This window comes from Pinus tabuliformis, chromosome 9, assembly GCF_031772625.1.
Source record: "Pinus tabuliformis cultivar Carrire ecotype Pingquan chromosome 9, CPIR1, whole genome shotgun sequence".
Classification (NCBI taxonomy): Eukaryota; Viridiplantae; Streptophyta; class Pinopsida; order Pinales; family Pinaceae; genus Pinus; species Pinus tabuliformis.
In genome coordinates this window covers 1390984911-1391011337 of record NC_142307.1, presented here as the reverse complement: position 1 = coordinate 1391011337, position 26427 = coordinate 1390984911, and the positions used below count along the sequence as shown (strand labels likewise).

Here is a 26427-nt window from a genome sequence, read left to right as displayed (position 1 = left end):
TGTCGTGATTTATGTTCATTGCATAAGTGCATAGCTGTATCTTAAAGACTGGAGAGAACATGGGCGAAAAGCATCCTCAATATAAATCATCACAGAGAGAAAAAACATGGCGATGGTGTTCCTTTCGAAAAAGGAGCAGCAGAGAAGAATCCATGCAAACAAATACTTAAGATGTCGTTTCTTTAGAAGGAACAACCGAAGATCACGAATGTTGTCCCTTTTGAAAAGGAACAACAGAAAATCACACATGGTGTTCCTTTTGAAAAGGAACAACAGGAAATCGTAAATGCTGTTCCTTTTGAAAAGGAACAGCAGAAAATTACAAATGTTGTTCCTTTTGAAAAGGAACAGCAGAAACTCACAAATGTTGTTCCTTTTGAAAAGGAACAGCAGAAAATCACAAATGCTATTCCTTTTGAAAAGGAACAGCAGAAACTCGCAAATGTTGTTCCTTTTGAAAAGGAACAACAGAAAATCACAAATGTTGTTCCTTTTGAAAAGGAACAACAAAAAATCACAAATGATGTTCCTTTTGAAAAGGAACATCAGAAACTCACAATTGTTGTTCCTTTTGAAAAGGAACAGCAGAAACTCACAAATGTTGTTCCTTTTGAAAAGGAACAGCAGAAAATCACAAATGTTGTTCCTTTTGAAAAGGAACAGCAGAAAATCACAAATGATGTTCCTTTTGAAAAGGAACAGCAGAAAATCACAAATGTTGTTCATTTTGAAAAGGAACAGCAGAAACAAGCAAATGTTGTTCCTTTTGAAAAAGGAACAGCAGAAACACGCAGATGTTGTTCCTTTTGAAAAGGGAACAGCAAAGACACGCAAAATGCAAAAATCAAAATTCTACAAAAAAAGAGAAAGATCAATGAAAATGTTAAGGAAATGTATATACAAAAACTTATGTAGAAGTTATAGAAAAAAAATGAATTCCTTACTGAATTATAGGTGAGGAAGATTTTGCTTCCTCCCCTAAAATTTCCATATCCGTTTCTCGTTGTAGCTGCTGACAGAAGGATTCCCGAGTGAGTGACTTGCGATAGAGACAAACTCGGTGGCCATTTACCTTGAATTCATATCGAGAACCGTCGATTGTGATCAGAGTAAGGGTCCCATTATCATGTACTTTCTGGATTTCGTATGGTCCCAACCAACGAGTCTGCAGTTTCCCCCGGAAGTCCTGAAACCGAGAGTCATATAACAGAGCCCAGTCTCCTTCGTGAAAGACTTTGTTCTTGATAAGTGCATCATGCCATTTAGCTCACTGCTGTTGAATAAGTGCTGTATTATGTAATGCAGAGAGTCTGATTTCGTCCAATTCATTAATCTGCTGTAATCGATTAATTTGTGCCTCACTTAAATCTAGGCCAACTTCTTGTGCAGTTCGTAACATTTGGATTTCGAATTCTATGGGAAAAATAGGTTGTTTTCCAAACACTAATTGATAAGGTGAATAACCGGTGGTACTTCTCCATGTGGTTCTATAAGCCCACAGTGCTTCAGGTAGTCGGGCGGCCCAATCACGCCTATGTGAAGCAATGGTTTTCGTTAAAATTGATTCTATTACCTTATTGCTACTTTCTACTTGCCCATTCGCCTGCGGGTGATATGGGGTAGTAATTTTATGCTGGACGTGATAATTGCTAAGTGTTGCAACTAATTTGTTTCCAGCAAATTGTGGTCCTCCATCTGTAATTATTTCCCTCGGAAGGCCATAACGTACAAACAAGTGGAACAGGAACTGTATTACAGAATCTTCTGTGGCTCTAGGCAACGCTTCGGCCTCAACCCATTTGGTGACATATTCTGTGGCTACCAAGATATATGTTCTCTGATTTGATGATGGGTTGATGGGTCCAACGAAATCAAGAGCCCATCATTCAAATGGTTCAATAACTAATTGTGGCCTTAGAGGCATTTCGTCGGCTTGACCAGGTCGTCCTGCTCGCTGGCAGCTGTCACAGGCTTAGACGAATTTCTTCGCATCCTTGAAAATTGTAGGCCAGCAGTATCCTGTCTGCAATACTTTATGTGCTATTCTTTTTTCAGCAAAGTTTCCCCCACATGGTCCGTCATGACAGGCTTTTAAGATGTCAAAAATTTCATCTTCTCGAATACATCTCCTAATTTGCATGTCTGCCCCTGTGTGGAACAAATAGCCCCCAATCCACGAAAATCATGTACTCTTCTGAACAATCTGCTTACGTTCATTAGGGGTTAAGTTTTTTGGTAGCTTACCTATTGCAAGGTAATTGGCAACATCAGCATACCAGGGTGTTTGAACAGCAACAACAAACAGGTGCTCATCCAGAAATTGATCTTCCACTACTGCTGCTTCAATTGATTTTGGTATTCGTGAGAGAAAATTAGCTACAGGGTTTTCCTTGCCGAGTCGATCCTTGATTGTGATATCGAACTCCTACAACAAGATCAACCATCTAGTTATTCTAGCATTTGTGACAGGTTTATTTGCTAAATATTTGATAGCAAAATGATCTGTATATAAAACAACGGGATAGCCTGTAATATAATGTCTAAACTTATTGACAGCATGTATTACAGCCAAGAATTCTTTTTCAGTGACAGTGTAATTTAATTCATCAGGGGATAAATTTTTGCTGATATAATAAATAGCATATGGTTTTTTATCCTCTTCCTGCCCAAGGACTGCACCGATTGTTGTATCTGAGGCATCAGATGAGATTTGGAATGGTAAATTCCAGTTTGGTCCTCGAAGGACTGGAGCTGTTGATACAAGCTTCTTTAATTTCTAGAAAGCACGGTCGCATTTTTCTGTCCACAAGAAATCAACATTAACAGTTAGTGCATATAGAGGTGCAGCAATGTGTGAATAATGTTCTATAAATCGTCTATAATACCCAGAAAATCCAAGAAAGATGTGTACCTCTGTTTGAGTAGTGGGGGTGGGGATAAGCAAAAGTATTTGAATTTTGGCCGGATCTACCTGAATGCCAGCTGCTGAAACATAGTGTCCTAGAATAAGCCCTTCAGTCATCATCATATAACATTTTTCATGGCTTAAGCAAAGCCTGGTAGCAATGCAACGTTGTAGGACTTTTTCTAGAGTGTCTAAAGCTAGATCAAAATCATCTCCATATGGTGTAAAGTCATCCATGTACACTTCAAGTCCATCATTTATTAAATCTGCAAAGATGCTAAGAACAGCCCTTTGGAATGTGGCAGGAGCATTACATAGACCAAAGGGTAGAACTCGATAGGCAAACGTTCCCCAAGGACAAGTAAAAGTGGTTTTATCCTGGTCTTCAGGGGCAATCTGAATTTGATTGTATCCACTAAAGCCATCCAGGAAAGAAAAGAATTTCTTTCCTGCTAAAGTGTCCAATACTTGGTCTATGAATGGGAGAGGGAAATTATCTTTTTGTGTGGCTTTGTTTAACTCCCTATAATCCACACAAATCCTCCATTTCCCATTCTTCTTGGGTACAACCACAAGCGGAGAGACCCATTTACTATCAGAAATAGGATAGATAAAATTAACATCTAAAAGTTTCTGAAGTTAAGCTTTTACAACATCTTTTAGATGAGGGTTGAGTCTTCTTTGCGGTTGACGAACATGTCTTGCATATTTTTCTATATAAATATGGTGGGTGCACAACTGGGGATCAATCCCTTTCATATCAGGGTAATCCCATGCAAATGCTTCTTGATACTTTCGTAACAGATGGATGAGCTTTATTTCTTGGTCCGATGTAAGGTTGGCATTGATATTTAGAGTCTTTCCCGGTTCAATTTCCACTACTTTGCTATTGGCAACAGAAGTCACAAGTATTGTTTGGTCATGCGCATCTTTCAAAGGATCTTCTTCTAGTTCACTATCGAATGCAGCTTCTATCATGAAACACTGTGTGTGAGATCTAGATTCAGTTTGACTAATGAAATTGTTGATGGCATCGTCTTCTGTTTGGTCTTTAAAGTCTAGAGCCTTCTATACATTCAATGGGGATCTGATATTGTCAGTAAGGTATGATACAAGGTTCTGGTTAGTTTTTATCATTGTAAGACTTGGCTGTGTTGGAGGGTATAGAACTATATTTTTAATATCTGGTCCTCTGGTTATAGTCATATTTCCCTGTCGGCAACCAATGTAAGCATCGGCGGTAGAAAGCCAAGGTCTACCTAAAATTAGCGGGTGTCCATCCAGTCGGGTTTTTGGATTAATTACCAGGAAATCAGTTGGGTATTCCCAGGAATCTACAGAGACCATGACATCGTATAGGGTACCTTCTGGTCGAACTACAGATCGGTCGGCCAGTTCTAACAAATTAGAAGTGGGTTCTACCGATGTAATGCCAAGATTTTGGCAAGTAGAAGTTGTCAAAATATTAATTTCAGCTCCTAGATCAACTAAAGCATTAGTCAGGGTCTGACCATAGATTTGAACAGTTACAATTGGGTTTCCCGGATCTTCATATTTAATGGGTGTTCCTGATAACAGGTCAGATAAAGTACCGACTACTTGGACTCTTGGGTTAGTGGTTGCATTCCTCCTTGATTTCTTTATGCACAATTATTTTATAGTTTTTGCGTATATAGGGATGTCTTGAATGGCTTGGAGGAATGGAATTCTTATGTACAGATTTTGTAACTCTCCCGGAATGTCAAAGTCTGGATATTGTACAGGTCGTGGTATGACTAATCATTCTGGGAAGGGAGGAGAGGATGTACTTGCTTGATGATGAGTCTGCTCCTTATTTACACCCTCTTGTTGTAACGGTTGTTCTGTTGGTAATTGATCTTCAATGTGAATTGTTTTATCTCCCTTTGTTTCTATTATATGTCCAGATCTTAACTGAAGATCATTGCACTCCCTCAGATCAGGTCCGATTTTTGATGATTCTATGATTTGGAGGGATTGGACTGGTCTATTATTTGGATTGGGATTGGGTTAGGTTGGGAGTTGCGGTCTCAGATTAGACTGGGGTTTTGCTGTAAAGCTGGCAGAGTCGGTTGAGGGAGCGGAATAGTTCTTGTTGGCTAATATGTCGATTTTGGCCAGTTTGTCTGCCAGGGTGAACCTTGTGAAGTAGGGGGGTCCATTGTGGAGGATATGGGTTATTCTGCCAATATGGTGGGGCGTAAGGAAAATTCGGCCAACCAAATTGGCTTGTCTGATTCATCCACGGATTTGGAGAAGGAAACGGTTGTGATGACTAGTTCGGAAATGGGGGTTGAGATTGGTTTTGCCACATACTATATTGCTGAGCATTATACTGCGGAGGCTGGAAAGAAGAATTTGGGTCTGAAAACATATCCGATTTCCTTGGTTGCCATTGGCGACGCTGGTTAATGAAGTATGCTGATTCTGGTTCTTCTTCCGCTTCCTTATATACTGCCTTCAATCCAGGAAGTGAGGGGCAGCTCTCAGTAAGGTGATCTTTTGTACAGATAGCACATGTTTGAACTGCATCCAGTGGACATTCCTTGTGGCTATTTTTTCGTCTCGCCAAATTCTGTTCTGCCTCCATCTGATTCTGTTTAGCCTGCACAATATCAAGTTGTGTAGTTAATGTCCCCAGAATATCAATTTTAAAATTTTCTAATAAATTTCCAAGTTCTACACGCGTTACTCCTTCTGTTGATATTTTTTTATCTCTGACAAACTGATCATATTCTGTTGGTTTTATCCTTGTGCTGCCTCTCAAGCTCCTGATACATAAATCAATGATGTCAGCAAAATTCTCTTGATAAATATCCCCTTTTCCCATGATATTTAATGTTTCAATCCATTGTTCCTTCATGCCTCTGATCAGTGCAGTTTTTAACACATTATCAAGCAGAGGTAGTGATGCATAGGGAGATCTTTGTGAATTATACTGAAAACGTTCTACATATTCTTCTAATGTTTCATTTGGTCTAGCTATCATCTGAAATATTTCATCTTTCAGTTCTCTAGACCTACAGTAATCTTGATATTTCTTTAGGAAAGATTCTTTCATTTGCTCCCAGTTATTTATAACTCCACCACCTAAACCCATAAACCATCTTAAAGCTGCCCCTTTCAAAGTGGAGGGGAACAATTTTAATTTCTAGGGGTCAATGGTGGAATCATATCCCCTACATAGCACATCAAATTCAAATAAGAATGCATCGGGGTCCTCTGATGTAAGTCCGTGAAATGTAGGAATGTGTTGAAGGGGAATTGCTTTCATAGGAGCATTTGCTGCGGAATCCACTATAGGATATTGTAATGTAGAAGTTTGAGTATGTGGCTGATTCTGCACCATGGGATCGAATATGTGCCAATAACCTTCTGGGATTTCTAGGAGGGTATTCCTAGGCTGAGAAGGAACGACCTTGACAGGGATTGTTTTAGTAGCACTTCCTTTGTCTGGAATAATGAAAGTACCTGTTGTTTGAGGAGATTGAATTCCCCCAATAATGATTTTTGCAGCGCTCCCTTTGTCTGGGCTATTTAATGGCTGAATTATCCTCGGAGGAGATCTTGGCTCCTCAACTTCTCCTGTTTCCCCTTCTCCTTCACAAAGATTGCTTAGATTCCCTTCCTGCAGTCGTTCTGGAATAGAATTTTCAATTTCTTGAAAGTCTTGTTCATCAGTCTGACTATGCACCTCAGCGAAGGCTACAGATGGTGATCCTGTGGCCTAAAGGGAGCTAGTAGGCTGTTTAGAATTGATTTTCCTGGGGCCTACGGATGGCTGAGATTCAGTTCTCTTATAGATTTCGTCTATGAAGGTTGTTCGGCCAAGGGTCACCGGCCCTTTGGCTTTTTCCGGTTTAAATGGAGGTTTAATATTCTTTTCTGGCTTTTTCTGCTTAGTCATGCACTCTAATAAACTACTAAATCCTGTTCAACCAACAATTCTACTAGGAAAGCAAACGGTGGAGTAGGGCTTTTACATGCTCCGTATGTAGGTTCTTACCTTTCGTTTTTAAAGTCCAACTCTCCCCTAGCAGATTCGTACACTCTTCTGTAAAAGACAAATGGCTATACTCTTTCCCCGGCAACGGCGCCAAAATGTAGAGCTGTAACAAGGGTCTCTTTCACCTCTAGTTATTCCACATTAATAAGTCAATCCGGGAACGCTTTGTTATTGCAAAGAGTATCTCAATCCGAGGCTATTCGTCAGAGTAATGCTTAGTAGTACAGTGTTCAGAAAATACAAGAGTAAACAGATGCTAAACTATGACTAAATTACTCTAACAGAATAAAATCACACAAGGCAGTTTATCAGTCAAGGGTGCGGAAGCGATAACCCATCCCTCTAGAAACTTATGGAAAGGAAATTAGAGCATGGACCATAGGTTTGGGAGCTAGGCAGCGACTGCTGAGGCTCACTACAACCTTAGACCTTCTCTCACACCAAAGCAGCAAATGTAAGTAAATGGAACGACAGAAAGTAAAATGGAACAGCAAATAGGAAATGGAACAGCAAGTCTAAAATGGAACAGCAGTAAATGGAACAACAATCAAATAAACTAAGTCTCGCGAGTCAGAACTAAACTTGCTCTATTGAACCAAACTCACATTCTGCAATAAAATAGCAATCTTCTCTCTTAAGGAAAATTGGATGGAATTTACTTTATGGAACAAAACTCACTGATGAATTATGGAACAACAAGAATCAACCATATATACACACAACACACTAATATAGTAATCTGACGATTAAGGAGAATATGACTATGTTTCCAAATAGAATAACATTACTTTCGGATTCCAATAATTGGGACTTCAAATGAATCCAATAACAGTAATATTCAGTATAAACGCTCTGTAATAGAAATAGTTGGTTTACACTAATAAGATGCAATCAACTCCGAAAAGATTCACTCATACAATACAGAGTCACTACATGAATTTCCTGAAGAAACCATTAATGAATTAATCGTAGCAGAGCATGGAATAGCACATGAAAAACATGTCAGATTACCGAGCAATAAAGATAAGCAAACCACGCAGAAATCAAGTTATAATCATACAAAAGCAAGTGTCCTTCGGAGCCGGGCCCTTAGCTTCCAATGGTACACCGCCTTAGATTACTCCAGACGCAAAGATGAAATAAACACCAAGTATTTTATATTAACGCATCAACAAACGTACAGTAAACCAAGTCTCAGTGAGAGTAGATGATCAAAGTTTAGTCTGAAACTGAAAATTACATAAAAGTCCCTTTGCTTAACGATGTTGTTCCTTTTTATAAAAGTAATGGCAGAGATATCTAGGTAACAAAAATAAGTAAAACAACGATCCCTCGGGATGATTCGCCAAGCCGTTAATCCTTTACTTTTCTTTCCCTGTTCCGCCAAATTGGTAACCCTTCTTTCTTTCCTGGGTCGTTCTGCTTCGATCTGTTCGATCTCGTTTGCATCTGGTTCCCTTCTAGAGGGACAGCAGTTATTCCTCCTTTGTCTTTCCCTTTTGAACAGAAGCTCTTCGTTTCCACCTTTTCCTGCATAGAAAGATGACAATTATCAGCGATTAAGCTTTCCATACTAATTCTCACATATTCTATTAAAATTCTTTATTTCTTTGAGTTCATGATGCAGAAAAGGTTACAATTGTTACTGAAAAGTCACTAAATTGTTTGTCAAAAACATACCTTTCTAGTGCTCCACAAACGCAAGACGAGGAGGGCCAAGACTTGTCTACAGGATAGGGAGCAGAGGACATAGACCTCGCAGAAGAAGGCATGGGCCCAGGCACAACTTCCAGCCAGCTGAAAAGGTCGTGCATCATAGAGAGATCGGGTCCACAGAAAAAGGTCAAGGCCTCCAAATTGGCCATCGACCCGATCACGTTAACAGAAGGTGACCTTTATGACATCGGTGACACGGTTTGCGAGGTCACCAAGGAAGTGTTCTAGGAAGCCATGTCAGAGCAGCATATTTTATTGGGGGCCCTAAGGCCGTAACTATAGGAACTACAGGTGCGGCCCCCACAGGAAGGAACTGTAGCCACCTACAACGCAGTGGAGCAGCTACTACGTGCAAAGATGGCCAACACCATAGTGCTACCGGAAGGAGCGCTGACAGCGGAGAATGAGGAAGACAAAGCCGCGGTGGGCAGGATCAAGGGACTTGGCCTTAATTTGGCTGCCCTTCCGTGAGACACACTTTACCAACTACAGGATGGCATAAAAGAAGAGCTCCACGCCAGGGAGGGCTGCGCGATTCAGGTGATGAATGAGAAAAAGATTAACATCGAACAACTCAGTTTGCAGCGTGATGAAATGGTGTCACAGAACCAGCAGATCGTGTAGATAGTTGATGAAGCGTGCCAGCGAGTCCTAGAGTTGTCCATCGCCCTAAACCTACCAACAATGATGTGGATCCACTATCTGGCAAGTGGAGTCCAAAACACGCATAAGGAAACAATGCTTATGCAGCTGGAGCTGAATCTCCAGATTACCGAGCTGCGATTGAAGGTGCAACCTTCCACTCCTCCGGAAGTTAGAGAGAATCGCATTAGCACTATTCAAATAGGATTGGAAGAAATTAGACGAACAATGCAGGATTGTACTGGTATGTTGGACCAAGCCTTTGGCGTACTCACATCCTTATAGGAGGACCCAACATACAATGCCTGGAAACAGAGGTGCGTGTGCTTTAGGAGCAGTACGATAATGTAAGGGGAATTGCGCAGACAGTCATCCTCACTCAACGGCTAGAAAAGATGCAACAAGCAAGGGCACTGAAAGAGCAGGTGGATGCCGCAAGATAGAAATAGGCACTTCTCAAAGTGCACGTCCAACCATGGATTGATGAGGCCTTCACCATTACGGCAGATATTGAGGGCAAGCTTGCACAAATGTAGGGACTCTACGTGCTAAGGCAGGCAGTTGATCCTCACAAAGAAGCATCGGAAGAGCGCATGCAGCAGGTCCAGTAAACCGCAGAATAGTGCGTTGCGGACCTCCGAGCAGTATGAGACTAGTTGGAGGGGCTCCGCGCCAAGATCGCCGCACCAAAAGAGTGACTTGGGACGAGTCACAATGATTGTGTTGGGAGCTTGTTAGGCATGGAATCCCCCCACAACATGTTTTGGGCTCAAAGCCAAAGTTTTGGTCAAATTTATTGTAAGACTCAGCGAATTATGGGCGTGGAGCGTGAAGTATAGGATGAGTCATAGGGTTGTCCACCCTAAGTATTGTAAAGTAATGTAATGTCATGTCGGCCTACCCATGGTCTGTGGACCACGGGATTGTATAAATAGAGCGAGCCTCTAATTTGTAAGGAGAGCAAATTGGAGAGATAGATGAATACGCATGGTTCAAGCATAGAGTAAGAGTCTAAGTGTATTGGGTCGTAGTAGTAAGAAGAGGCTCTACAGCTAAGTGCGCAGAGGCCCAATAGAGTCCACAGCTGAGTGCACGGACCCCTGCAGCTGAGTGCGCAGGGCGTGTCGAGTCTGTAATCTGATTGAAGAATAATAAAGAGAAGTTGTTTCCAATTTCTGTGTATCTTCTTGTGTATTTCCTTCTTTACATTTATATTGTTTTGCTTATCATGTGCATTGATATGATTGATGTGTATGTTGTTAATTAGCACTAGTATTACACAAGTAAGTTGAGTAATTGGGTGATAACAGATTAAATAGCAAGGAACTTGGGTATAATACGGGTCGCACCCTGAGTAGGGTTGCACGGAAGTAGCATCACAGGTTGCGAGGGACTAACAGGTGTGCGTAGTGACATGTGCGCAGGGTCAAACCGCGGACCTCCAGAAGCTCATCAGACATCCCCAGGGTGTGGAAACCTGGTTCTACCACCCTCCCATACTACTTTGGGTGAGACCTTAATCCACGCTCCGTGGACTATTGCGGAAAGGGCCAGTAGTACCAGGATTTGCTTGGCTAAATCACCTCTGAACCTGGGTCAGGCCCACACAAGCCAACAAAGATTAGTGCCTAAAATTTTCCATGGCTACCACCCCCCCATGACCCCCCTGCACGTGGGGTAGTCGTGGAAAGAATATAACACAACCCAACAAAGCTAGTATTTTTTGTTGCAAAGAGGATCACAATCCTATTTGGCTCACTGAAGATGTTTTGGAGAGGAGTTGCTTACATTGTGTGCTGCTTTCAACTTAGTTATTTGCAATGGTCTAGAGAGATGGAAAAGGTCTGAGAAATTCACTTGCAACATGTATAACGAGGTAAGTGTCGTTGACTATGTGATTTGTTCACAAATATTGATAAAAACGATAGATGAAGTTACGATTGGAGAGCATACTTGGGACTTAAAATCAAACCATAATCCAATTTATATAAATTTATCATGGTTAGAAAAAAATACAACATAGGAAGAAAACCTAATGGTCTTGACAATCATTACTAAGGGGAAAAATTCTTCTAACATAAGAAAATTTTACTATATTCAAGACAATGCTAGAGATATTATAAGGAGAACACTGGTTTCCAAAGCTTCAAATATCATGAGTTAACGAATATAATTCAAAGTGCACTTGAGAAGTGAAAAAGAGTAAAAAATAGGAAATCAAAATCAAATTGTTTTCCTGTAAATTCTTGGTTCGATGAGGAATGCAAAATGACATGGAAAACCTTGAAAAAGACATGCAAGGAGAAGATGAATATAAATTTATATAAGAAGATACTAAAAAGGAAAGAAGATGATTTCATGCAAACAAGGCTATAACAGTTAATATATCTAGGAAAGAATAACCCAAATCGTTTCTAGCAGGAACTTCAACCAAGGAAGAAGCAAATCAAAAATAATATTACATCCAATCAATGGTTTTAACATGCAAGACAACTCTATGAGAAAGAATCAAAGGCTAATCCTCTCCCTAGGATCAACACAACTATGAAGCTCTTCAAGTTACAGGAGGTGGAGATTAGAATTAAGAAGCTAAAAACAAGAAAGGAAAAGGACTTGGTTGAACTTCAAGAAGAGTATCTAAAATGGGGAATGAACACTCCTACACTGCACATCATGGAAATATTCAACAACATCATTCAACAAGGATTCCCAAGAGACTGGAAAACTCTAACAATACCTCTTTGTAAAAGTGGAGACATTAATAATCCTTCCAATTATAGAACCATTATGATCAATCATTTGTTTGCAAATCTTTTCAGCAGCATGGTAGAAAATAGAATCATTAAGTGGGAAGAAGTAAAAGAAAATAGGGCAAAAGCACAAGCAAGTTTTACGCCGAAGCATTATACAACAGACCATGGTATCATATTGAGACACATTATTGAAAAGGTTTGGGGGGACAAAGAAAAAGTATTATGCTGCTTTGTTGACTTCAAGAAGGAATTTGACACAATCCCTAGAGATAAGTTGTGACGTAGAGTGGAAGAACTTGAAATTCCTTTGCATTATAGAGTTGTTGTCCATAGACTTTATGAAGAGGTGAAAGTCAAAATTAGAACCTCAGCGGGTATTTCAAAAAGGTTTAGAAGTCACATTGGAGTCAAGCAATGATTCTCTCTATCCCCTACTCTTTTTGGTTTATATATTGATAAACTGGAAGAGTGGCTAAATATGCAAGGTGGAGATGGTGTTCGATTGGGGAAGATTGTGATAAAGCTTCTTTTATATGTTGATGATCTTGTATTGATTTCTAAATTTGTAGAAATTCTCACTATAGATCACCTGATAATGCAATATACTAACGCAAAAGACTTGATTTACTTCTACAAACAAACTTGTGGAAGCTTAATCAATTTTGAGCAAGATCAAATAAAACACATATAACAGATGAAGAAGAAATCAATCACATGATCACAGAAGAATACTCTGGGGAAAGCCTCAACTAAAAACCATGCTATCTGTATTATCATACAAGTGGAAATATCTCATCATTATACAAATCTTTAGCTTACAAGCTATCCAACTCTCAGTACAATCCCTCATTGCTGCTCATAGACAGAATAGAAAACACATATGCCTTTCCTCTGCCCTCTAAGCCTCCTATTTCCTTGCGTAGTTTCTCCTAGGTCCTCAAGCTGCCACCTATGTGTAATTACCTCACACACTGCTCACTAACCTCTGAAATAACTGCGCAATCCTCAACGAAAGAATTCCTTCTGCATGCAAGAGATATCCTCATGGGAATATTCCTGCAATTGATAGTACACTGTCCCATCCTTTAATCTCAACTGGGTCTCTGTCTGAACTGACATGCATGAGTTATTTATGAGAGAATATTCATTTATTTGAAGTACACTAGTTGCATCCATGCATGCATTGACTAACTGAACTCACAATCAGTTCCACAAATTGTTGGAACTAATCTAACTAGAATTAACTCAGTTAACTGAGCTAACTAATTACAACTCAAAGTACAACTCATCCTAATCTCCTTAATTAAGGGATAACTTCCTCAATCAAAGGTATAACTGTTGCATGTCTTCACATAGACTTCATGTTTGATTTTCTCCAACTAATTAACTCAAGATGAATTAATTAATTATTTTACAAACAACAACTGAGCTCAAATTCAAATTTTAATTTAGGGACTAATTAAAATTGGAATGTATCTCGAAATGCTATCTATAGTAATGCTATTTTTAGCATTTCTTGTTGCTATTTTCAACAAAATCGGTCCACAGATTGCAGATGCACCTATATGCGCTTGAGCATTTTTGTAGAGAAGTGGGGATGCAAGTCAATACTAGCTAGACCAAAATAATTATTTTATATAATAAAAGGAAGTTAAGCGAACATACGTTCTTCTTTGAAGGAGACATTCTTGAGGAAGAAAATGTGTACAAGTACCCCAAGATTGATTTCAACAATAAACTTAATTGGGAGGACTACAGAAAGAAGATAATTTTAGGAGGGTGGAAAGCATTATATGCTCTTCAAAATAGATGTAGAGAGGAGTTATGGGATTGGAAAAAATTAAAGTGTTTTTTGGACTCCTAGTTTGTCTATTGATGATATATGGGTGTGAATTGTGGGCTAGAAGCACCCTGTCTCAAAATGGAAACAAATTGAGAAAATCCAAAAACGCTTGATCATGAGCAAGTTCAAAATAAAAAGTTCGGTACCTTATGAGATAATGTCGAGTGAAACGTAAGTAAATCCCATCGAAGCAATTGCTATGGTGCGGCTCATAAGATATCTAAAAAGAATTGCGCAAATAGGAGTAGGTAGATGGCCTAATTTTATCTTCAATGAAGGCATGAGTGAAAGAAAGAAAACATGGATGAGACAAAACTACGCATGGATGAAAAAATGGAATATCTACCTCAATGCTTGTCCCACAAATAACAAGGAGCTAAAGAATTTTGTTATGGAGAAGTTTCGTAAATGAGTATGGGGAAAAGAGTTGGGTAGAAAGACGAAGTACTACATTGAGGAATTCAACTTTACAAGTGATATCCAACAAAAAGAGTACATTGGAGCTAACATTCGGTGGATGGAAAAGGTTCTTATGGATCAATTAAGAACCAACTCGGATCAACTTCGGTGTGAAATATGATGGTGGAAAAGGCCTAAATAATCTTGGGAAGAACGGGTGTATACATTTTGCACGTTTGGGGTAGTGGAATCGGAAAAGCATTTCATTTTGGAATGCGATGCGTTCAAAGACATCAGAGAAAGTTATGAGAATATGTTAGCATCGGTTTCTTTGCATTGTCTTTTCAGTGAGGGGATTGTTGGAAGGTTGGGTAAACTCATCGTCAATTTGAATAAGAAAATGATTGAGTTGCAAAAGGCGAAAAAAGAGGGAGTTGGTGGTCCCATAGACTATTTTTAGCCTCAATGACGTTAAGATAGCATTTCATTTCATTTCAATTTGAGATCAAAACACTAGAAAATAGTTAGCCTAGAAAATGTCCAAAAATTGGAAGACTACACTTTAATTTATTTCAGTTTTAACTAATAATACTTGGGCATTTATAGTGGGAACACTTTAATTTAAAGAAAGAGATTAATTGAAATATATATATATATATATATATATATATATATATATATATATATATATATATAAAAATGTTAGTTATATATATATGAAATGTAAATGAGTAAATTATAAATCTCTTTGAATAATCGATTAATAGAAGAAGAAAAAATGCTCTCTATGTATACATAACATTTTGATGTTGTTAATATTTTTTAAATGTTATAGATCAATTTTATATTAAGAATACAACTCTTACCATGAAAAATGAAAATATAAGATTTTTAAAAATTTAAATTACTTTGTTTTATATATATAATTGATATAAAATAATATTATTTAATATGGACATTAAAATATTTTATTTATCACTAACAATAGTTTTTTTTGGTTATGAATATATTTTTATTTTAACTATTACATGCTAATCAAATATAGAATGAATTACATATCATGTAATATCAATTATATTATATTTGTATGACATCTTTCAAGTCTATATTAAGTAGTGAAGGTATTACATATCTCTTTAATAATAAAAAGTCTTTTTTTGTCTTCATTTTCAATTATAGTTGACATTTACTTTCAATAATAGTTGACATTTTTTTTTTAGTACTACTATTATTTTAAATTTGTTTTTCAAGTATTTTTTATTATAACATTAAATAACAACATCTTCTTCACGCTAAATTGTAAAATGTCTATCAAAACAATAAAATAAAATATATTTATTTTAACTATTACATGCTAATCAAATATAGAATGAATTACATATCATGTAATATCAATTATATTATATTTGTATGGCATCTTTCAAGTCTATATTAAGTAGTGAAGGTATTACATATCTCTTTAATATTAAAAAGCCATTTTTTGTCTTCATATTCAACTATAGTTGACATTTACTTTCAATAATAGTTGACATTGATCTTTTTTAGTAATACTATTATTTTAAATTTGTTTTTTAAGTATTTTTTATTATGAACATTAAATGACAACTTCTTCTTCACACTAAATTGTAAAATGTCTATCAAAACAATAAAATAAAATATATTTATTTTAACTATTACATGTTAATCAAATATAGAATGAATTACATATCATGTAATATCAATTATATTATATTTGTATGGCATCGTTCAAGTCTATATTAAGTAGCGAAGGTATTAAATATCTCTTTAATATTAAAAAGCCTTTTTTGTCTTCATTTTCAATTATAGTTGACTTTTTCAATAATAGTTGACATTGTTATTTTTAGTACTACTATTATTTTAAATTTGTTTTTAAGTATTTCCTATTATAACATTAAATGACAACATCTTCTTCACGCTAAATTGTAAAATGCCCATCAAAACAATAAAATAAAATATATTTACTTTAACTATTACATGCTAATCAAATACAGAATGAATTACATATCATGTAATATCAATTATATTATATTTGTATGGCTTCTTTCAAGTCTATATTAAGTAGTGAAGGTATTACATATCTCTTTAATATTAAAAATCTTTTTTTTGTCTTCATTTTCAATTATAGTTTACATTTACTTTCAATAATAGTTGACATTGATTTTTTTAGTTTTACTATTATTTTAAATTTGTTTTGAAGTATTTTTTATTATAACATTAAATGACAACATCTTCTTCACACTAAATTGTAAAATGTCTATCCAAACAATAAAATAAAATATATTTATTTTAATTATTACATGTTAATCAAATATAGAATGAATTACATATCATGTGATATCAATTATATTATATTTGTATGGCATCTTTCAAGTCTATATTAAGTAGTGAAGGTATTATATATCTCTTTAATATTAAAAAGCCTTTTTTTTGTCTTCATTTTCAATTATAGTTGACATTTACTTTCAATAATCGTTGACATTGATCTTTTTTAGTACTACTATTATTTTAAATTTGTTTTTTAAGTATTTTTTATTATAAAATTAAATGACAACTTCTTCTTCACGCTAAATTGTAAAATGTCTATCAAAACAATAAAATAAAATATATTTATTTAACTATTACATGTTAATCAAATATAGAATGAATTACATATCATGTAATATCAATTATATTATATTTGTATGGCATCTTTCAAGTCTATATTAAGTAGTGAAGGTATTACATATCTCTTTAATATTAAAAAGCCTATTTTTGTCTTCATTTTCAATTTAAAAAGCCTATTTTTGTCTTCATTTTCAATTATAGTTGACTTTTTCAATAATAGTTGCCATTGTTTTTTTTTAGTACTACTATTATTTTACATTTGTTTTTTTAAGTATTTTCTATTATAACATTAAATGACAACATCTTCTTCACGCTAAATTGTAAAGTGTCTATCAAAACAATAAAATAAAATATATTTATTTTAACTATTACCTCCTAATCAAATATAGAATGAATTACATATCATGTAATATCAATTACATTATATTTGTATGGCTTCTTTCAAGCCTATATTAAGTAGTGAAGGTATTACATATCTCTTTAATATTAAAAATCCTTTTTTTATCTTCATTTTCAATTATAGTTGACATTTACTTTCAATAATAGTTTGACATTGATTTTGTTTAGCACTACTATTATTTTAAATTTGTTTTTTAAGTATTTTTTATTATAACATTAAATGAAAACATCTTCTTCACGCTAAATTGTAAAACGTCTATCAAAACAATAAAATAAAATATATTTATTTTAACTATTACATGCTAATCAAATATAGAATGAATTACATATCATGTAATATCAATTATATTATATTTGTATGGCATCTTTCAAGTCTATATTAAGTAGTGAAGGTATTACATATCTCTTTAATATTAAAAAGCTTTTTTTTGTCTTCATTTTCAATTATAGTTGACATTTACATTCAATAATAGTTGACATTGTTTTTTAGTACTACTATTATTTTAAATTTTTTTTTTAAGTATTTTTTTATTATAACTTCTTCACGTTAAATTGTAAAATGTCTATCTAAACAATAAAATATATATATATATATATATATATATATATATATATATATATATATATATATAAACTATTACATGCTAATCAAATATTGAATGAATTACATATCATGTAATATCGATTATATTATATTTGTATGGCATCTTTCAAGTCTATATTAAGTAGTGAAGGTATTACATTACATATCTCTTTAATATTAAAAAGCGTTTCTTTGTCTTCATTTTCAATTATAGTTGACATTTACTTTCAATAATGGTTGACATTGTTTTTTTTAGTACTACTATTATTTTAAATTTGTTTTTTAATTATTTTTTATTATAACATTAAATGACAACATCTTCTTCACCCTAAATTGTAAAATGTCTATCAAAACAATAAAATAAAATATATTTATTTTAACTATTACATGCTAATCAAATATAGAATGAATTACATATCATGTAATATCAATTATATTATATTTGTATGACATCTTTCAAATATATTAGGTAGTGAAGGTATTACATATCTCTTTAATATTAAAGCCTTTTTTTGTCTTTATTTTCAATTATAGTTGATATTTACTTTCAATAATAGTCGACATTGTTTTTCTAATACTACTATTATTTTAAATTTGTTTTTTAAGTATTTTTTATTATAACATTAAATAACAACATCTTTACACACTGAATTGTAAAATGTTTATCAAAACAATAAAATAAAATATAAAACAATTCAATATTTAATATTAAAAATATTAATTATTTAAATAAATAATTATTATTTTTTATATTATTTTAATATATAATCTATCAACTCAAAATAATATTATAAATTGCTTTATTTTAATAAATCGTAAATTTAAACTAATCTATTTCTCTTTAATTTTATAGTCCATTTATATTGGAAAAGCTTACCTTAAACCGTATAAAAGTATCTTATAACCTTTTTTGTTTTTTGGAAATGACAAAATTGAGAATATTATGATATGGAACATATGGCGTTGAACAAATCTGATTTAAAAGGGATGTTTTAATTAATTAATGGCTGGATTTCTTCTAATTTTTTTATGAACCACATTGGTGTTTTTTTTATTAAGAATAAATTATATTATATTCGCAATCAATATAATTAATAATTTTTATTTTTATTTTTTTATATTGATGATTTTTTATGAACCATATTGGTATTTTTCTTTTTTTTTTTACTAATAATAAATTATATTATATTGGCAATCAATATAATGAATCTAGAGAGAAATATCTAAATTAATAATTCTGTTCGTTCTAATGTTAAATAATGTTCACATATTAATATTTTTTTTATTTTTTTATTTTAATAATTGAACTATATTGATTAGTTCTAAATATATTCACAATCAATGTAATGAATTATTGATATCTAAATTAATAATTAATTGATATCTAAATTAATAATTTTGTTTACACATTAATATTTTTTTAATCTTTTCATATTAATAATCAAGGATATTGGTTGATTCTAAACCCATTGACAATCAATACGATGAAATTCATACTCAATGTAATGAATTATTGATATCTAAATTAATAATTTTGTTTTTTTAAAGGATGCAACCCTTGGAAGAAGGGTGTTTCATATATCCCATCAATTAGATCATGTTTACATATGGTTGGGATGATTCAACTTATCTTGATTAGATCATGTTTACATATGGTTGGGATGACTCAATTTATCTTGATTCTAAGCCCATTGACAATCAATATGATGAAATTCATAATCAATGTAATGAATTATTGATATCTAAATTAACAATTTTGTTCTTTTTTTTAAATGATGCAACCCCTTAAGAAACTTGTTTTATATATCCCATCAATTACATCATGTTTACATATGGTTGCGATGACTCAACTTATCTTGATTCTAAACCCATTGACAATCAGTATGATGAAATTCATAATTAATGTAATGAATTATTGATATCTAAATTAATAATTTTGTTTTTTTGTTTTAAAGGGCGTGTTTCATATATCGCATCAATTACATCATGACGTGTTTCATATATCCCATCAATTACATCATGTTTACATATGGTTGCGATGACGCAACTTATCTTGATTCTAAACCCATTGATAATCAATATGATGAAAGTCATAATTAATGTAATGAATTATTGATATCTAAATTAATAATTTTGTTTTTTTGTTTTAAAGGGTGCAACCTCTGGAAGAAGCGTGTTTCATATATCGCATCAATTACATCATGTTTACATATGGTTACAATGACACGACTTATCTTGATTCTAAACCCATTGACAATCAATATGATGAAATTCATAATCAATGTAATGAATTATTAATATCTAAATTAATAAAAAAAAAAAAAATTCAAAAAAGGTGCAAGCGCTGGAAGCGTGTTTTATATATCCCATCAATTACATCATGTCTACATATGTTTGCAATGACACAACTTATCAGGTAACATATGCGATTGGAACCCCAGTGAGAAGGTTATTATTAAACCCTCCAACCACCCAGGAAAACATCCATTGAAATTATTATAATTTTATTTACACATTAATATTTTTTTTTAATCTTTTCATATAAATAATCAACGATATTGGTTAATTCTAAAAGCATTGACAATCAATGTAATGAAATTCACGATCAATATGATGAATTGTTAATATCTAAATTAATAATTTTGTTCGTTTGTTCGTAATGTTAGATCATGTGAACGTGGCATAATTCCATACTCGGAAACAAGAAAAAGTTTTCATCACCAACTTGACATCAAAACGCGAGAAAATAGTTAGCCTACAGAATGTCCAAAAACTGCAGGACTCTCTTTTAATTTATTTCATTTCGAACTTTAAAAAATACTGTATTCAATGGTTATCTAATACACGTCTCCCAAGTTTAGCTCTACACTTCGAATTTAGTTCCAGACTGTAATCCTCGGTTCGTGAACCATATCATGTCAATCCTTTTTAATATTCCTTTTTAATATTTACACCTTATGTGAACCTACCACGCAATTTCTTTCAGAGTCATGAGGTTGTTCCATAGTCAAATGGGAAGTAAAGTCATGAGGCTTTCCTAAGTCACGAGGCTTCCTACGGCACTCGGTCAAGTCCGTGCTGTGGCACGGAATTCGAAGAAAATTCATACTGCCGCTTTCCAAATGCATGATTTACTGAAAGTTGAAACCTTTGCATATACAAATACGTATTCCCGTTCCCCTTCCACACATCAATTGCCCATACAAAGACATCAATTGCAATTTCGACGTGGTAAAGAACACCATTAGACGCATTGCTGCGACTATAAAGTTGATATCGATTCTTCACCAATCTCATATTATACTCTCCTCTCCTCTCCTAAATCTCTGCTTCCATTACCCTCTCTCCACGCTCTTCCATTTTTACGTGCATCTTACAGCCAACGAAAACCGCCATGGATAAATCCCAAGAGCTCCTTCAAGCTGCCCAACCCGAGTCTGCAGAGCAGAAGATTAAAGGATTTAAGGTCATACAGAAGAAAAATGTTTTGGATCTCAACGATTTTAACGCAGGCATCACAGATAATGTTAGCGAGTTGGTTGGCACAGGAGTCTCGTTCCAGCTTGTCAGTGAATCTCCAATCGATTCATGTGGGTGCTGTTTCTTTATTCATTATAAATTCAGTCACTTTTTATTGATTTAACTTGACTTTCACTCTTTGTAACTCTAAATTCCTCTTCGTCTTCAGGCAATGGAGTTGGAAAGTTGAGCAAGAGTGCGCTTATCCAAAATTGGATCTCTAATCCCGAAGGGCTGGTCGCTGGCCATACCAAATATAGAATCGAGTTCGATTGGGACTCCAACTTTGGAACTCCCGGAGCATTCCTCATCAGTAATTCGCATCATCACGAGTTCTTCCTCATCTCACAAACTCTTGAAGTTCCTGGTCATGCCAATGTTCACTTCGACTGCAACTCTTGGGTGTATGCCGCGCCTAAATACAATAGAACCCGCATTTTTTTCTCTAACCGGGTAAATATGTGATTCATCTCAGATAGGGCATAATGTTTTGATTAGGAAACGAGTTTATAGGCTACTAACTGCGTCATTATGTATGTATTATGCAGAGCTATCTCCCTGTTAATAGTCCTCCTGCTCTCAAAAAACTGAGGGAGGAGGAGCTGATAAACCTAAGAGGAGAATACAACGGAATGGCGGAGACTGAGAGGAAGGAGTGGGACAGAGTGTATGCCTACGATTTGTATAATGATCTTGGAGATCCAGACAAGAAAATGGAGCTCAGCCGGCCAGTGTTGGGAGGGTCTCCACATTTTCCATACCCTCGGAGGGGCAGAAAGGGCCGTCCACGTACAAAGACATGTGAGATTAGTTTTATTGCGCATTCATACAACAATTCAATGTCCATTTATGTACAGGGCAGTGGGCATGAGTTTCGACATCTACGTTCCACGAGATGAACGTTTTGGGCATCTGAAATTGTCTGATTTCTTGGCCTATTCCCTCAAGGCCGTTGCCCAAATCCTGGTGCCAGACCTCAAATCGCTCTTCGATTCAACCTCCAATGAATTCGACTCCTTTGAACGCATTCAGAAGCTCTACTCCGATGGGATAAAACTACCTGACTCATCCAAAGAATCTCTATTCGACGGTGCAAAGAATCTCGTTCCTCTTGAACTCATCCAGCAGTTCCTCAAAACAGATGGCCAAAAATTGCTCAAGTATCCCCTTCCTCAGGTTATTGCCAGTGAGTATTTCTTGTCTAAAGACATCTCTGCATTTTCTTATTCTACCACTTTCTGTATTTCTACCATATTCTGTATAACTTAATTTCATGGAACTGGAATTAATGGACGCAGAAGACGAATTTGCACGGAGAAAAGACGAGGAGTTCGCGCGCCAAATGTTGGCTGGTGAAGATCCAGTGGTTATACAGAGAGTCCAAGTAATTAGCCCCTCCCTCTATTTTCGTATAAATGTTGGAGGCCCGTCAAGATCAGGGCATAGAAAACTCATGAAAATCGCTTGAATTTCAATTACGCGTACTCTGTACATAGTTTTAATGTTATGACTGATTAAAATTGACAGAGTTTCCCCCCAACAAGTAAATTGGACACGGAGATGTATGGTCCTGAAATCAGTTCTATTACCACTTCACATATAGAAAAGAATCTCGATGGGCTAACAGTGGAGCAGGTATAACCCAACTCAGCGCTTGTTGCTTAATTTAAATCTACTCATGTCTAACTCTTTTCATCTGCGGAGAAATTCATTTATTCAAAGATCGATATGATGTTTTCAGGCTCTAGACTACAACAAGCTGTTCATTCTGGACCATCATGATGTCTTCCTGCCTTATCTTAACCGAATAAATGCTCTGTCTAGAAAGATATATACTTCTCGCACAATTCTCTTCTTTAACAAGGATGGCACATTAAGGCCAGTTGCAATCGAGCTGAGCCTACCCCCTTCAGAAAATCGGGAAAGTGTTGGGAAGGTATTCACTCCCGCGGAGGAAGGCGCTCAAGGAGCTCTATGGCAACTCGCCAATGCCTACGTCACCGTTAATGATACTGGTTATCATCAGGTTTTCAGCCACTGGTAAAATCTAATTAGACACCATTATATGCAAATTTTCTCAAGTATTTTACAATACCATTGTACAAGGTGTCCCGACTAACTAATGGTCGGACTTTTTCAGGCTTAAGACTCACGCAGTCACGGAGCCATTTGTCATCGCTACCAGCAGACAGCTGAGTGTGATGCATCCCATGTATATAAGCTACTGACCCCCATTTCCGGGACACCATGAACATCAATGCTCTGGCTCGCCAAACTCTTATAAATGCCGGAGGCATTTTTGAAACAACATTCTTTCCTGGAAAGTATAGCATGGAGATGTCTGCGGTGGCGTACAAGGACTGGAGGTTTGAGGAACAAGGATTGCCTGCAGATCTCCTTAAAAGGTAATCTTAAACATTACTGACAGAAATATGAGCTTGATCTATGTTTCATGATCATCAATTCTAACTTTGATTAATGTATCATGTGGTGTGGCTACAACTTGACATGGGTATGGCAATGGTGGATTCGTCGATGCCCCACGGGCTAAAGCTGATGATCGAAGACTACCCTTATGCCGTGGATTGATTGGAGATATGGTCTGCAATAGTTTCATGGGTTAAGGAGTACCTGTCCTTGTACTACTAGAGTGATGATGCAGTGAAATCTGACACAGAGCTTCAAGCATGGTGGACCGAAATCAGAAATGTTGGTCACGGAGACAAGAAGGATGAGGCATGGTGGTACAGCATGGATACCGTGGAAGAACTTGAGAAGGCGTTGACAACAATCATATGGGTGGCCTCGGCTCTTCACGCTGAAGTTAATTTCGGGCAATACCCTTACGCCGGATACATACCCAATCGGCCCACCATAACCAGAAGGTTCATCCCAGAAGAAGTGTCACGCCCCCAATTCTTTTTCGTTTAATTGAGCGGGTGCGGCACCGCCTAAGTTATTAAGATGTTCCATCGTTAATAAACTTTACGAACTACGCCTTAACAATTCATAACCATCATGAATTCATATTATTAATGTGCGGAAACCATTAACAATATACAATAATAAATCAACTCGACAATATAACATAATAAACTCTTTTATTATATTTGCAATGTTACAAAATCGGGAGGGCGCCCGCCCGTGCACGACCGCACGGCGGTCTTGCCAAAACTCCACCGAATACAAGTTACAACATATACATGTACACCTTTGTGTCGTCGGGCGGGCGGGCGCGCCCGTGCACGAACCCACCGCCAACACACAACAAGAGACAATAACCGAAGGCGCACCAACTCGGCGTTGGGCGGGCAGGCTCACCGTGCACGACCCTTGCCCGTGCCACAACCCGGTCTAATGCGATACAAGTGTGGGCGCCCGTGCGCACCACCGAAAACCATAACTCGACCTCGACTCGTCCTTCGCCCGGCTCGGCGGGCTCATCCACCGAACTGCGGTAATCTGCGCTTCTTCTCCAAGTGCGCACTACCCTTTGTGCGATGTGAGAGCGATGTGAGTTGCTGTCCAAATGAACCGCAGGTCGCCCATGTATATACGCATCCTAACTGTGTGTTATCTCTCCTGGACGACGCTACAAAGTATAACCATTCGCTCCATCAACCGTCGGCTTGACTCGCTCCTTGGTCGGCTTTTAAACATAAGGCAAGCTGCCTTATAAGTAGGCGAGCGCCCTCCATTATACGCACGCATTATTACATATGCTCCTCGACGTTTCATGGATCGCTCGCACCAACACTTAGTCATTTTCGGCAATCGGAGGAGCGCGCGCTCGTGTAGAACCGCAGGGCGTTACATCCTCCCCCACCAGAAGTCATTGTCGTCCCGACAATTCCTGCTCTCCTCTTCAACTTCCTGTCATACTTCGCGATCTTGTCCTTCCATCTCTAAAGTGAATCCTCTGTCTCCCAGCTGTCCTCCTCCGGTGCATCCTTCCATCTGCAAAGAAATTCCCATCGCATGTGGCAACCAACTCCTGTAGTTCTGAGACTCAAAATCTTCTCCAACTCTAGTCCTGGTCTGTCCATAATCCCGGCTGGTCCTCTCATCGGTTCAACCCTCTCTGGATGGTCTGAATCAAGTCGACATCTCTTCAACTGACTCACATGAAAAACTGGGTGTTTCATGTTCATATGGCGTGGAAGCTCCAGCTCGTAAGCAACTTCCCCCACTCTCTTCTTCACTCGGAATGGTCCCTCATACTTCCGTGTCAGTTTGCTCGTCGTCCCCTTGGCTGGCTGAAACTGCTCCCCGGTAATCCTGAGAAACACCATATCTCCCACACCGAAGTGTGCCTCCCGTCTTCCACGATCAGCATACTTTTTCATCCTCCTTGCAGCATCGTGCAAGCGTAACCGTGCTAACTCCAAGGTCTCCTCCCAAGCCTTCATGAATTTCCTCGCATGAGGACTTCTCAAGAAGCCTCCTGTCACTACGGTATGCGATGCAACTGGCATATGTCCATTTACCAACTCAAATGGACTATACCCCGTTGCGGAACTCTTTTGAATATTGTAGCTGAACTGAGCAATATCCAAGAGTTCAGGCCAATTCTTCTGATCAGCCGTCACATAATGTCGCAAGTAGTCCTCCAGCAATGCGTTGATCATCTCGGTCTGCCCATCTATCTGCGGATGGTAACTCGAACTCATCAACAACTCTGTCCCGACCAACTTGAACAATGTGGTCCAAAATCTTCCTGTAAAACGCGGATCTCTATCCGACACAATACTCAATGGCATCCCCCAATACTTCACTATGTTCTTAAAGAACAACTCCGCTGTCCGCTCGGCTCCACAAGGTATCTTTGTAGGAACAAAGACAGCATACTTGGAAAAATGATCAACCACGACCATAATCCCATTATACCCCTGAACCTGTGGTAACTGAGTGATGAAGTCCATCGAGACACTCATCCATGGCCTCTCTGGAATCGGTAAACGCTGCAACAGTCCTCCTTGTCTCTGAGTATCCGATTTGTCCTGTTGACAAATGATGCAC

General features: G+C 36.6%; 2 protein-coding genes across 2 annotated transcripts; both read left to right on the top strand.

The window, feature by feature from the left end:
• The first annotated feature begins 21233 nt into the window (after positions 1-21233).
• LOC149153709 (linoleate 9S-lipoxygenase 1-like) lies at positions 21234-22184 on the top strand. The gene is made up of 2 exons (XM_089437908.1): positions 21234-21479; positions 21578-22184. The coding sequence occupies exons 1-2, from the start codon at positions 21284-21286 to the stop codon at positions 21871-21873; spliced, it is 492 nt and encodes a 163-aa protein (XP_089294034.1). The 5' UTR covers positions 21234-21283; the 3' UTR covers positions 21874-22184.
• LOC149153708 (putative linoleate 9S-lipoxygenase 5) lies at positions 22041-23452 on the top strand. The gene is made up of 5 exons (XM_089443900.1): positions 22041-22150; positions 22266-22594; positions 22707-22792; positions 22936-23043; positions 23150-23452. The coding sequence occupies exons 1-5, from the start codon at positions 22041-22043 to the stop codon at positions 23450-23452; spliced, it is 936 nt and encodes a 311-aa protein (XP_089300026.1).
• The last annotated feature ends 2975 nt before the right edge of the window (positions 23453-26427 follow it).